We start from the raw sequence: 14,619 nt of genomic DNA on the forward strand, positions 1-14,619 counted from the left end.
CGTCCAGATAAAGCATCATGTTAATGTTACTACTGGTTGGCTGGTGGAGGTCCTGTAGAACCACGTCCAGATAAAGCATCATGTTAATGTTACTACTGGTTGGCTGGTGGAGGTCCTGATGAACCACGTCCAGATAAAGCATCATGTTAATGTTACTACTGGTTGGCTGGTGGAGGTCCTGACGAACCACGTCCAGATAAAGCATCATGTTAATGTTACTGCTGGTTGGCTGGTGGAGGTCCTGTAGAACCACGTCCAGATAAAGCATCATGTTAATGTTACTACTGGTTGGCTGGTGGAGGTCCTGTAGAACCACGTCCAGATAAAGCATCATGTTAATGTTACTACTGGTTGGCTGGTGGAGGTCCTGTAGAACCACGTCCAGATAAAGCATCATGTTAATGTTACTACTGGTTGGCTGGTGGAGGTCCTGATGAACCACGTCCAGATAAAGCATCATGTTAATGTTACTACTGGTTGGCTGGTGGAGGTCCTGATGAACCACGTCCAGATAAAGCATCATGTTAATGTTACTACTGGTTGGCTGGTGGAGGTCCTGTAGAACCACGTCCAGATAAAGCATCATGTTAATGTTACTACTGGTTGGCTGGTGGAGGTCCTGATGAACCACGTCCAGATAAAGCATCATGTTAATGTTACTACTGGTTGGCTGGTGGAGGTCCTGATGAACCACGCCCAGATAAAGCATCATGTTAATGTTACTACTGGTTGGCTGGTGGAGGTCCTGTAGAACCACGTCCAGATAAAGCATCATGTTAATGTTACTACTGGTTGGCTGGTGGAGGTCCTGTAGAACCACGTCCAGATAAAGCATCATGTTAATGTTACTACTGGTTGGCTGGTGGAGGTCCTGATGAACCACGTCCAGATAAAGCATCATGTTAATGTTACTACTGGTTGGCTGGTGGAGGTCCTGATGAACCACGTCCAGATAAAGCATCATGTTAATGTTACTACTGGTTGGCTGGTGGAGGTCCTGATGAACCACGTCCAGATAAAGCATCATGTTAATGTTACTACTGGTTGGCTGGTGGAGGTCCTGATGAACCACGTCCAGATAAAGCATCATGTTAATGTTACTACTGGTTGGCTGGTGGAGATCCTGGTGAACCACGTCCAGATAAAGCATCATGTTAATGTTACTACTGGTTGGCTGGTGGAGGTCCTGATGAACCACGTCCAGATAAAGCATCATGTTAATGTTACTACTGGTTGGCTGGTGGAGGTCCTGGAGAACCATGTCCAGATAAAGCATCATGTTAATGTTACTACTGGTTGGCTGGTGGAGGTCCTGTAGAACCACGTCCAGATAAAGCATCATGTTAATGTTACTACTGGTTGGCTGGTGGAGGTCCTGTAGAACCACGTCCAGATAAAGCATCATGTTAATGTTACTACTGGTTGGCTGGTGGAGGTCCTGATGAACCACGTCCAGATAAAGCATCATGTTAATGTTACTACTGGTTGGCTGGTGGAGGTCCTGGAGAACCATGTCCAGATAAAGCATCATGTTAATGTTACTACTGGTTGGCTGGTGGAGGTCCTGTAGAACCACGTCCAGATAAAGCATCATGTTAATGTTACTACTGGTTGGCTGGTGGAGGTCCTGATGAACCAGGTCCAGATAAAGCATCATGTTAATGTTACTACTGGTTGGCTGGTGGAGGTCCTGATGAACCAGGTCCAGATAAAGCATCATGTTAATGTTACTACTGGTTGGCTGGTGGAGGTCCTGATGAACCAGGTCCAGATAAAGCATCATATTAATGTTACTACTGGTTGGCTGGTGGAGGTCCTGTAGAACCACGTCCAGATAAAGCATCATGTTAATGTTACTACTGGTTGGCTGGTGGAGGTCCTGATGAACCACGTCCAGATAAAGCATCATGTTAATGTTACTACTGGTTGGCTGGTGGAGGTCCTGTAGAACCACGTCCAGATAAAGCATCATGTTAATGTTACTACTGGTTGGCTGGTGGAGGTCCTGATGAACCACGTCCAGATAAAGCATCATGTTAATGTTACTACTGGTTGGCTGGTGGAGGTCCTGTAGAACCACGTCCAGATAAAGCATCATGTTAATGTTACTACTGGTTGGCTGGTGGAGGTCCTGATGAACCACGTCCAGATAAAGCATCATGTTAATGTTACTACTGGTTGGCTGGTGGAGGTCCTGTAGAACCACGTCCAGATAAAGCATCATGTTAATGTTACTACTGGTTGGCTGGTGGAGGTCCTGTAGAACCACGTCCAGATAAAGCATCATGTTAATGTTACTACTGGTTGGCTGGTGGAGGTCCTGATGAACCACGTCCAGATAAAGCATCATGTTAATGTTACTACTGGTTGGCTGGTGGAGGTCCTGTAGAACCACGTCCAGATAAAGCATCATGTTAATGTTACTACTGGTTGGCTGGTGGAGGTCCTGTAGAACCACGTCCAGATAAAGCATCATGTTAATGTTACTACTGGTTGGCTGGTGGAGGTCCTGATGAACCACGTCCAGATAAAGCATCATGTTAATGTTACTACTGGTTGGCTGGTGGAGGTCCTGACGAACCACGCCCAGATAAAGCATCATGTTAATGTTACTGCTGGTTGGCTGGTGGAGGTCCTGTAGAACCACGTCCAGATAAAGCATCATGTTAATGTTACTACTGGTTGGCTGGTGGAGGTCCTGTAGAACCACGTCCAGATAAAGCATCATGTTAATGTTACTACTGGTTGGCTGGTGGAGGTCCTGTAGAACCACGTCCAGATAAAGCATCATGTTAATGTTACTACTGGTTGGCTGGTGGAGGTCCTGTAGAACCAGGTCCAGATAAAGCATCATGTTAATGTTACTACTGGTTGGCTGGTGGAGGTCCTGATGAACCACGTCCAGATAAAGCATCATGTTAATGTTACTACTGGTTGGCTGGTGGAGGTCCTGATGAACCACGTCCAGATAAAGCATCATGTTAATGTTACTACTGGTTGGCTGGTGGAGGTCCTGTGAACCACGTCCAGATAAAGCATCATGTTAATGTTACTACTGGTTGGCTGGTGGAGGTCCTGATGAACCACGTCCAGATAAAGCATCATGTTAATGTTACTACTGGTTGGCTGGTGGAGGTCCTGATGAACCACGTCCAGATAAAGCATCATGTTAATGTTACTACTGGTTGGCTGGTGGAGGTCCTGATGAACCACGTCCAGATAAAGCATCATGTTAATGTTACTACTGGTTGGCTGGTGGAGGTCCTGATGAACCACGTCCAGATAAAGCATCATGTTAATGTTACTACTGGTTGGCTGGTGGAGGTCCTGTAGAACCACGTCCAGATAAAGCATCATGTTAATGTTACTACTGGTTGGCTGGTGGAGGTCCTGTAGAACCATGTCCAGATAAAGCATCATGTTAATGTTACTACTGGTTGGCTGGTGGAGGTCCTGGAGAACCACGTCCAGATAAAGCATCATGTTAATGTTACTACTGGTTGGCTGGTGGAGGTCCTGTAGAACCACGTCCAGATAAAGCATCATGTTAATGTTACTACTGGTTGGCTGGTGGAGGTCCTGTAGAACCACGTCCAGATAAAGCATCATGTTAATGTTACTACTGGTTGGCTGGTGGAGGTCCTGATGAACCACGTCCAGATAAAGCATCATGTTAATGTTACTACTGGTTGGCTGGTGGAGGTCCTGAAGAACCACGTCCAGATAAAGCATCATGTTAATGTTACTACTGGTTGGCTGGTGGAGGTCCTGATGAACCACGTCCAGATAAAGCATCATGTTAATGTTACTACTGGTTGGCTGGTGGAGGTCCTGTAGAACCATGTCCAGATAAAGCATCATGTTAATGTTACTACTGGTTGGCTGGTGGAGGTCCTGATGAACCAGGTCCAGATAAAGCATCATGTTAATGTTACTACTGGTTGGCTGGTGGAGGTCCTGATGAACCACGTCCAGATAAAGCATCATGTTAATGTTACTACTGGTTGGCTGGTGGAGGTCCTGTAGAACCACGTCCAGATAAAGCATCATGTTAATGTTACTACTGGTTGGCTGGTGGAGGTCCTGATGAACCACGTCCAGATAAAGCATCATGTTAATGTTACTACTGGTTGGCTGGTGGAGGTCCTGATGAACCAGGTCCAGATAAAGCATCATGTTAATGTTACTACTGGTTGGCTGGTGGAGGTCCTGTAGAACCACGTCTAGATAAAGCATCATGTTAATGTTACTACTGGTTGGCTGGTGGAGGTCCTGATGAACCACGTCCAGATAAAGCATCATGTTAATGTTACTACTGGTCGGCTGGTGGAGGTCCTGATGAACCACGTCCAGATAAAGTGTCCGGGGTGAAAAAGGTCTAGCGAGGAAAAAACTGAGACGTTGGTAAATGTGTTTAAAGCAGGTTTTGATTAAATGGTTATTTAAAGTCAAGCGAAAGGTTTGGCTGGTAGCCAAGTAGCAACACACAGCACACCGGCACCAAGTCCAGATGGTGTGACTTTGAGGCTGTGGTAAATAACATTTGTTGCTTAACTCAAGTGAACGTACATTGAATTCTGCATTGTTGAGGAAGAGTTTGCAATTACACCTTTCATTGTACTGTTTACACCAGCTGTATTCTGTAAACGTGACAAATAAACTTTGATTTGCATATAACTCTTTAAATAGCTCAATGACTAAGCAATATTGATGCCCAGAGAATAACCAGAGAGGTGATTCAGACATGGACACTGAGCTGCATGTCAAGGTGGATGATATTATGCAGACTTTCATATAAGGCTTAAATCTCTCTCTCTCTCGCTCCCTTTCCAACTCCCTCTCTCATTCTACCTCTTTCTGTCCCACCCCTTTCCCTCCCTTCATCTTTCTTCTGTCTCTCTCTCTCTGTCTTCTTCTCTCTCTCCCCTCTATCCCTCTCTCTCTTATTCTCTCTCTCCGATCTATCACTCTCTCTCTCCTCTCTACCCCCCACCCTCTCTCTCCATGTCACCTCTCTCCCCTCTCTCTCTCTCTCTCTCTCTCTCTCTTTCTCTTTCTTCTCTCTCCCTCTCCTCTTCTCTCTCCCCTCTCTTCTTCTCTCTCTGCCTCACTCTCCCTCTTCCTGCCTTTAATCCATCCTTTAATCATCCCTCCCTCTCTTCCATCGCCCCGTAGGACCAGCGCTCCACGGTCCTCTCCCTCCAGAAGCTGATCGTTAGAGGTGGCTAACGAGGAGAAGGGTCTCTTCCTGATAACAGCAGGGACGGAGAAACCAGAGATGGTGGAGGTACACACTGCAACCAAGGAGGAACGCAACACCTGGATGCAAATCATACAGGAGGCCATGCAGTCCATGTGAGTCTGAACTCCGAACCATGGAGAGAGAGAGAGAGAGAGAGAGAGAGAGAGAGAAGAGAGAGAGAGAGAAGAGAGAGAGAGAGAGAGAGAGAGAGAGAGAGAGAGAGAGAGAGAGAGAGAGAGAGAGAGAGAGAGAGAGAGAGAGAGAGAGAGAGAGAGAGAGAGAGAGAGAGAGAGAGAGAGAGAGAGAGAGAGAGAGAGAGAGAATGTGCTACCGTTCTGTACCTAGGGATGGAGGGATGTACAATATGTTGTAATGCTCTATTGTATTGACTGTTCTCTGTCTGGCTTCATCACCTCATGGGCAGGCTGCCACTGTAGGCTACTCTATCCTAGGCTTTCTCAGCAGTAGAGAGAAGACTAGCTGTCAACGGGATTCTATAGGATGCTAAGAGGACATGTGAATGACTGGAAATGGGAGTGGTTTGTACTAATGGTGTTGCTTTACAGAGAGAAATATGAGGATGAGGAGAACCCCAGTGAAACAGAGGGGAGGACAAGAGACTGCTGGAGACCAAAGCTAAGGAGATGAGAGGTGAGGAGACTCCCTTGACCATAGACCCCCTCAGCCACTCTCAGCCCATCCCACCTATCACCACAGACCCCCTCAGCCACACTCAGCCCATCCCACCTATCACCATAGACCCCCTCAGCCACTCTCAGCCCATCCCACCTATCACCATAGACCCCCTCAGCAACTCTCAGCCCATCCCACCTATCACCATAGACCCCTCAGCAACTCTCAGCCCATCCCACCTATCACCACAGACCCCCTCAGCCACTCTCAGCCCATCCCACCTATCACCACAGACCCCCTCAGCCACACTCAGCCCATCCCTCCAAGAGACTGCTGGAGACCAAAGCTAAGGAGATGAGAGGTGAGGAGACTCCCTTGACCATAGACCCCTCAGCCACACTCAGCCCATCCCACCTCTCACCATAGACCCCTTCAGCCCATCCCACCTATCACCATAGACCCCTCAACCACTCTCAGCCCATCCCACCTATCACCATAGATCCACTCAGCCCATCCCACCTCTCACCATAGACCCCCTCAGCCCATCCCACCTATCACCATAGACCCCCTCAGCAACACTCAGCCCATCCCAACTATCACCATAGACCCATTCAACCCATCCCACCTATCACCACAGACCCCCTCAGCCACTCTCAGCCCATCCCACCTATCACCATAGACCCCCTCAGCCCATCCCACCTATCACCATAGACCCACTCAGCAACTCTCAGCCCATCCCACCTATCACCATAGACCCCCTCAGCCCATCCCACCTATCACCATAGACCCCCTCAGCCCATCCCACCCATCACCATAGACCCCCTCAGCCCATCCCACCTATCACCATAGCCCCCTCAGCCCATCCCACCTATCACCATAGATCCACTCAGCAACTCTCAGCCCATCCCACCTATCACCATAGATCCACTCAGCAACTCTCAGCCCATCCCACCTATCACCATAGACCCCTCAGCCCATCCCACCTATCACCGTAGACCCACTCAGCAACTCTCAGCCCATCCCACCTATCACCATAGACCCCCTCAGCCCATCCCACCTATCACCATAGACCCCCTCAGCCCATCCCACCTATCACCATAGACCCCCTCAGCCCATCCCACCTATCACCATAGACCCCCTCAGCAACTCTCAGCCCATCCCACCTATCACCATAGACCCCCTCAGCAACTCTCAGCCCATCCCACCTATCACCATAGACCCCCTCAGCAACTCTCAGCCCATCCCACCTATCACTATAGACCCCCTCAGCAACTCTCAGCCCATCCCACCTATCACCATAGACCCCCTCAGCCCATCCCACCTATCACCATAGACCCCCTCAGCCCATCCCACCTATCACCATAGACCCCCTCAGCAACTCTCAGCCCATCCCACCTATCACCATAGACCCCCTCCAGCCCATCCCACCTATCACCATAGACCCCCTCAGCAACTCTCAGCCCATCCCACCTATCACCATAGACCCCCTCAGCAACTCTCAGCCCATCCACCTACCAGAGATGATTCTGTGAAGGGTTCACTCATCAACACTAACAATACCTCATCTCCCTTCCAGAGATGATTCTGTTAAGGGTTCACTCATCAACACTAACAATACCTCATCTCCCTTCCAGAGATGATTCTGTGAAGGGTACACTCATCAACACTAACAATACCTCATCTCCCTTCCAGAGATGATTCTGTGAAGGGTACACTCATCAACACTAACAATACCTCATCTCCCTTCCAGAGATGATTCTGTGAAGGGTACACTCATCAACACTAACAATACCTCATCTCCCTTCCAGAGATGATTCTGTGAAGGGTACACTCCTGAACACTAACAATACCTCATCTCCCTTCCAGAGATGATTCTGTGAAGGGTACACTCATCAACACTAACAATACCTCATCTCCCTTCCAGAGATGATTCTGTGAAGGGTACACTCATCAACACTAGCAATACCTCATCTCCCTTCCAGAGATGATTCTGTGAAGGGTACACTCATCAACACTAGCAATACCTCATCTCCCTTCCAGAGATGATTCTGTGAAGGGTACACTCCTGAACACTAACAATACCTCATCTCCCTTCCAGAGATGATTCTGTGAAGGGTACACTCATGAACACTAGCAATACCTCATCTCCCTTCCAGAGATGATTCTGTGAAGGGTTACACTCATCAACACTAACAATACCTCATCTCCCTTCCAGAGATGATTCTGTGAAGGGTACACTCCTGAACACTAACAATACCTCATCTCCCTTCCAGAGATGATTCTGTGAAGGGTACACTCCTGAACACTAACAATACCTCATCTCCCTTCCAGAGATGATTCTGTGAAGGGTACACTCATGAACACTAACAATACCTCATCTCCCTTCCAGAGATGATTCTGTGAAGGGTACACTCCTGAACACTAACAATACCTCATCTCCCTTCCAGAGATGATTCTGTGAAGGGTACACTCCTGAACACTAACAATACCTCATCTCCCTTCCAGAGATGATTCTGTGAAGGGTACACTCATCAACACTAACAATACCTCATCTCCCTTCCAGAGATGATTCTGTGAAGGGTTCACTCATCAACACTAACAATACCTCATCTCCCTTCCAGAGATGATTCTGTGAAGGGTACACTCATCAACACTGACAATACCTCATCTCCCTTCCAGAGATGATTCTGTGAAGGGTACACTCATCAACACTAGCAATACCTCATCTCCCTTCCAGAGATGATTCTGTGAAGGGTACACTCATCAACACTAGCAATACCTCATCTCCCTTCCAGAGATGATTCTGTGAAGGGTACACTCATCAACACTAACAATACCTCATCTCCCTTCCAGAGATGATTCTGTGAAGGGTACACTCCTGAACACTAACAATACCTCATCTCCCTTCCAGAGATGATTCTGTGAAGGGTACACTCATCAACACTAACAATACCTCATCTCCCTTCCAGAGATGATTCTGTGAAGGGTACACTCATCAACACTAACAATACCTCATCTCCCTTCCAGAGATGATTCTGTGAAGGGTACACTCCTGAACACTAACAATACCTCATCTCCCTTCCAGAGATGATTCTGTGAAGGGTACACTCCTGAACACTAACAATACCTCATCTCCCTTCCAGAGATGATTCTGTGAAGGGTACACTCATCAACACTAGCAATACCTCATCTCCCTTCCAGAGATGATTCTGTGAAGGGTACACTCATCAACACTAACAATACCTCATCTCCCTTCCAGAGATGATTCTGTGAAGGGTACACTCCTGAACACTAACAATACCTCATCTCCCTTCCAGAGATGATTCTGTGAAGGGTACACTCCTGAACACTAACAATACCTCATCTCCCTTCCAGAGATGATTCTGTGAAGGGTACACTCCTGAACACTAACAATACCTCATCTCCCTTCCAGAGATGATTCTGTGAAGGGTTCACTCATCAACACTAACAAATACCAGAGATGATTCTGTGAATCTCAACACTTCTCATCTCCCTTCCAGAGATGATTCTGTGAAGGGTACACTCCTGAACACTAGCAATACCTCATCTCCCTTCCAGAGATGATTCTGTGAAGGGTTCACTCATCAACACTAACAATACCTCATCTCCCTTCCAGAGATGATTCTGTGAAGGGTACACTCCTGAACACTAACAATACCTCATCTCCCTTCCAGAGATGATTCTGTGAAGGGTACACTCATGAACACTAACAATACCTCATCTCCCTTCCAGAGATGATTCTGTGAAGGGTACACTCCTGAACACTAACAATACCTCATCTCCCTTCCAGAGATGATTCTGTGAAGGGTTCACTCATCAACACTAACAATACCTCATCTCCCTTCCAGAGATGATTCTGTGAAGGGTACACTCCTGAACACTAACAATACCTCATCTCCCTTCCAGAGATGATTCTGTGAAGGGTACACTCCTGAACACTAACAATACCTCATCTCCCTTCCAGAGATGATTCTGTGAAGGGTACACTCATGAACACTAACAATACCTCATCTCCCTTCCAGAGATGATTCTGTGAAGGGTACACTCCTGAACACTAACAATACCTCATCTCCCTTCCAGAGATGATTCTGTGAAGGGTACACTCCTGAACACTAACAATACCTCATCTCCCTTCCAGAGATGATTCTGTGTATACTCCTGAACAAACAATACCTCATCTCCCTTCCAGAGATGATTCTGTGAAGGGTTCACTCCTGAACACTAACAATACCTCATCTCCCTTCCAGAGATGATTCTGTGAAGGGTACACTCCTGAACACTAACAATACCTCATCTCCCTTCCAGAGATGATTCTGTGAAGGGTACACTCCTGAACACTAACAATACCTCATCTCCCTTCCAGAGATGATTCTGTGAAGGGTACACTCCTGAACACTAACAATACCTCATCTCCCTTCCAGAGATGATTCTGTGAAGGGTACACTCCTGAACACTAACAATACCTCATCTCCCTTCCAGAGATGATTCTGTGAAGGGTACACTCCTGAACACTAACAATACCTCATCTCCCTTCCAGAGATGATTCTGTGAAGGGTACACTCCTGAACACTAACAATACCTCATCTCCCTTCCAGAGATGATTCTGTGAAGGGTACACTCCTGAACACTAACAATACCTCATCTCCCTTCCAGAGATGATTCTGTGAAGGGTACACTCCTGAACACTAACAATACCTCATCTCCCTTCCAGAGATGATTCTGTGAAGGGTTCACTCCTGAACACTAACAATACCTCATCTCCCTTCCAGAGATGATTCTGTGAAGGGTTCACTCCTGAACACTAACAATACCTCATCTCCCTTCCAGAGATGATTCTGTGAAGGGTACACTCCTGAACACTAACAATACCTCATCTCCCTTCCAGAGATGATTCTGTGAAGAGGATTCTACACTCTGAACACTAACAATACCTCATCTCCCTTCCAGAGATGATTCTGTGAAGGGTACACTCCTGAACACTAACAATACCTCATCTCCCTTCCAGAGATGATTCTGTGAAGGGTACACTCCTCAACACTAACAATACCTCATCTCCTTCCAGAGATGATTCTGTGAAGGGTTCACTCCTCAACACTAACAATACCTCATCTCCCTTCCAGAGATGATTCTGTGAAGGGTTCCTCCTGAACACTGAACAACAATACCTCATCTCCCTTCCAGAGATGATTCTGTGAAGGGTACACTCCTGAACACTAACAATACCTCATCTCCCTTCCAGAGATGATTCTGTGAAGGGTACACTCCTGAACACTAACAATACCTCATCTCCCTTCCAGAGATGATTCTGTGAAGGGTACACTCCTGAACACTAACAATACCTCATCTCCCTTCCAGAGATGATTCTGTGAAGGGTACACTCCTCAACACTAACAATACCTCATCTCCCTTCCAGAGATGATTCTGTGAAGGGTACACTCCTGAACACTAACAATACCTCATCTCCCTTCCAGAGATGATTCTGTGAAGGGTACACTCATCAACACTAACAATACCTCATCTCCCTTCCAGAGATGCTGAGGAAGAAGGATGAGCACATCATGTGTATGTTGGAGGAGAAGATGGCCGTGTTTAGGGAGATGTGTGAGGTCCGGAGCCCTGGAACCCCCCCAGGATCAGGCCCAGGAGAGGACCAGGGCCCCAGCCAGGTCACCAGGGCCAAGGGGCTGTTCAGGGCTGGGAGCGGAGCGGGCTCTGAGGACATACCTAAAGGAGAACCCATCATAAAGGGAGCACTACAGGAAGGTTAGTAGACAGACTAGTCTCTCACCATGAATGTAACAGTAGCCCATCTAATGGGAACCAGGGGTGGAGGAGACATGGTGTGGTAACAGTAGTCCATCTAATGGGAACCAGGGGTGGAGGAGACATGGTGTGGTAACAGTAGTCCATCTAATGGGAACCAGGGGTGGAGGAGACATGGTGTGGTAACAGTAGTCCATCTAATGGGAACCAGGGGTGGAGGAGACATGGTGTGGTAACAGTAGTCCATCTAATGGGAACCAGGGGTGGAGGAGACATGGTGTGGTAACAGTAGTCCATCTAATGGGAACCAGGGGTGGAGGAGACATGGTGTGGTAACAGTAGTCCATCTAATGGGAACCAGGGGTGGAGGAGACATGGTGTGGTAACAGTAGTCCATCTAATGGGAACCAGGGGTGGAGGAGACATGGTGTGGTAACAGTAGTCCATCTAATGGGAACCAGGGGTGGAGGAGACATGGTGTGGTAACAGTAGTCCATCTAATGGGAACCAGGGGTGGAGGAGACATGGTGTGGTAACAGTAGTCCATCTAATGGGAACCAGGGGTGGAGGAGACATGGTGTGGTAACAGTAGTCCATCTAATGGGAACCAGGGGTGGAGGAGACATGGTGTGGTAACAGTAGTCCATCTAATGGGAACCAGGGGTGGAGGAGACATGGTGTGGTAACAGTAGTCCATCTAATGGGAACCAGGGGTGGAGGAGACATGGTGTGGTAACAGTAGTCCATCTAATGGGAACCAGGGGTGGAGGAGACATGGTGTGGTAACAGTAGCCCATCTAATGGGAACCAGGGGTGGAGGAGACATGGTGTGGTAACAGTAGTCCATCTAATGGGAACCAGGGGTGGAGGAGACATGGTGTGGTAACAGTAGCCCATCTAATGGGAACCAGGGGTGGAGGAGACATGGTGTGGTAACAGTAGCCCATCTAATGGGAACCAGGGGTGGAGGAGACATGGTGTGGTAACAGTAGCCCATCTAATGGGAACCAGGGGTGGAGGAGACATGGTGTGGTAACAGTAGCCCATCTAATGGGAACCAGGGGTGGAGGAGACATGGTGTGGTAACAGTAGTCCATCTAATGGGAACCAGGGGTGGAGGAGACATGGTGTGGTAACAGTAGTCCATCTAATGGGAACCAGGGGTGGAGGAGACATGGTGTGGTAACAGTAGTCCATCTAATGGGAACCAGGGGTGGAGGAGACATGGTGTGGTAACAGTAGTCCATCTAATGGGAACCAGGGGTGGAGGAGACATGGTGTGGTAACAGTAGTCCATCTAATGGGAACCAGGGGTGGAGGAGACATGGTGTGGTAACAGTAGTCCATCTAATGGGAACCAGGGGTGGAGGAGACATGGTGTGGTAACAGTAGTCCATCTAATGGGAACCAGGGGTGGAGGAGACATGGTGTGGTAACAGTAGCCCATCTAATGGGAACCAGGGGTGGAGGAGACATGGTGTGGTAACAGTAGTCCATCTAATGGGAACCAGGGGTGGAGGAGACATGGTGTGGTAACAGTAGTCCATCTAATGGGAACCAGGGGTGGAGGAGGGGTGGAGGAGAACCATGGTGTGGTAACAGTAGCCCATCTAATGGGAACCAGGGGTGGAGGAGACATGGTGTGGTAACAGTAGCCCATCTAATGGGAACCAGGGGTGGAGGAGACATGGTGTGGTAACAGTAGTCCATCTAATGGGAACCAGGGGTGGAGGAGACATGGTGTGGTAACAGTAGCCCATCTAATGGGAACCAGGGGTGGAGGAGACATGGTGTGGTAACAGTAGCCCATCTAATGGGAACCAGGGGTGGAGGAGACATGGTGTGGTAACAGTAGCCCATCTAATGGGAACCAGGGGTGGAGGAGACATGGTGTGGTAACAGTAGTCCATCTAATGGGAACCAGGGGTGGAGGAGACATGGTGTGGTAACAGTAGTCCATCTAATGGGAACCAGGGGTGGAGGAGACATGGTGTGGTAACAGTAGTCCATCTAATGGGAACCAGGGGTGGAGGAGACATGGTGTGGTAACAGTAGTCCATCTAATGGGAACCAGGGGTGGAGGAGACATGGTGTGGTAACAGTAGTCCATCTAATGGGAACCAGGGGTGGAGGAGACATGGTGTGGTAACAGTAGTCCATCTAATGGGAACCAGGGGTGGAGGAGACATGGTGTGGTAACAGTAGTCCATCTAATGGGAACCAGGGGTGGAGGAGACATGGTGTGGTAACAGTAGCCCATCTAATGGGAACCAGGGGTGGAGGAGACATGGTGTGGTAACAGTAGTCCATCTAATGGGAACCAGGGGTGGTAACAGTAGTCCATCTAATGGGAACCAGGGGTGGAGGAGACATGGTGTGGTAACAGTAGTCCATCTAATGGGAACCAGGGGTGGAGGAGACATGGTGTGGTAACAGTAGCCCATCTAATGGGAACCAGGGGTGGAGGAGACATGGTGTGGTAACAGTAGCCCATCTAATGGGAACCAGGGGTGGAGGAGACATGGTGTGGTAACAGTAGTCCATCTAATGGGAACCAGGGGTGGAGGAGACATGGTGTGGTAACAGTAGTCCATCTAATGGGAACCAGGGGTGGAGGAGACATGGTGTGGTAACAGTAGTCCATCTAATGGGAACCAGGGGTGGAGGAGACATGGTGTGGTAACAGTAGCCCATCTAATGGGAACCAGGGGTGGAGGAGACATGGTGTGGTAACAGTAGTCCATCTAATGGGAACCAGGGGTGGAGGAGACATGGTGTGGTAACAGTAGTCCATCTAATGGGAACCAGGGGTGGAGGAGACATGGTGTGGTAACAGTAGTCCATCTAATGGGAACCAGGGGTGGAGCATGGTGTGGTAACATGGTGTGGTAACAGTAGCCCATCTAATGGGAACCAGGGGTGGAGGAGACATGGTGTGGTAACAGTAGTCCATCTAATGG

The 14,619-nt window shown here is 48.4% G+C and overlaps 1 protein-coding gene across 1 annotated transcript in view; it reads left to right on the forward strand.

Moving 5' to 3' along the window:
• LOC127919899 (A-kinase anchor protein 13-like) overlaps window positions 1-14,619 on the forward strand; it is a gene marked incomplete at its 3' end in the record, with an annotated part of 89,177 nt that overhangs the window by 50,807 nt on the left and 23,751 nt on the right. Inside the window, 5 exon segments of the mRNA XM_052503740.1 lie at window positions 5,176-5,216; window positions 5,218-5,355; window positions 5,809-5,848; window positions 5,851-5,893; window positions 11,426-11,659. Coding sequence (XP_052359700.1) covers window positions 5,176-5,216; window positions 5,218-5,355; window positions 5,809-5,848; window positions 5,851-5,893; window positions 11,426-11,659 — 496 coding nt within the window.

This window comes from Oncorhynchus keta, unplaced genomic scaffold (assembly GCF_023373465.1).
Source record: "Oncorhynchus keta strain PuntledgeMale-10-30-2019 unplaced genomic scaffold, Oket_V2 Un_contig_17818_pilon_pilon, whole genome shotgun sequence".
Taxonomy (NCBI): domain Eukaryota; kingdom Metazoa; phylum Chordata; class Actinopteri; order Salmoniformes; family Salmonidae; genus Oncorhynchus; species Oncorhynchus keta.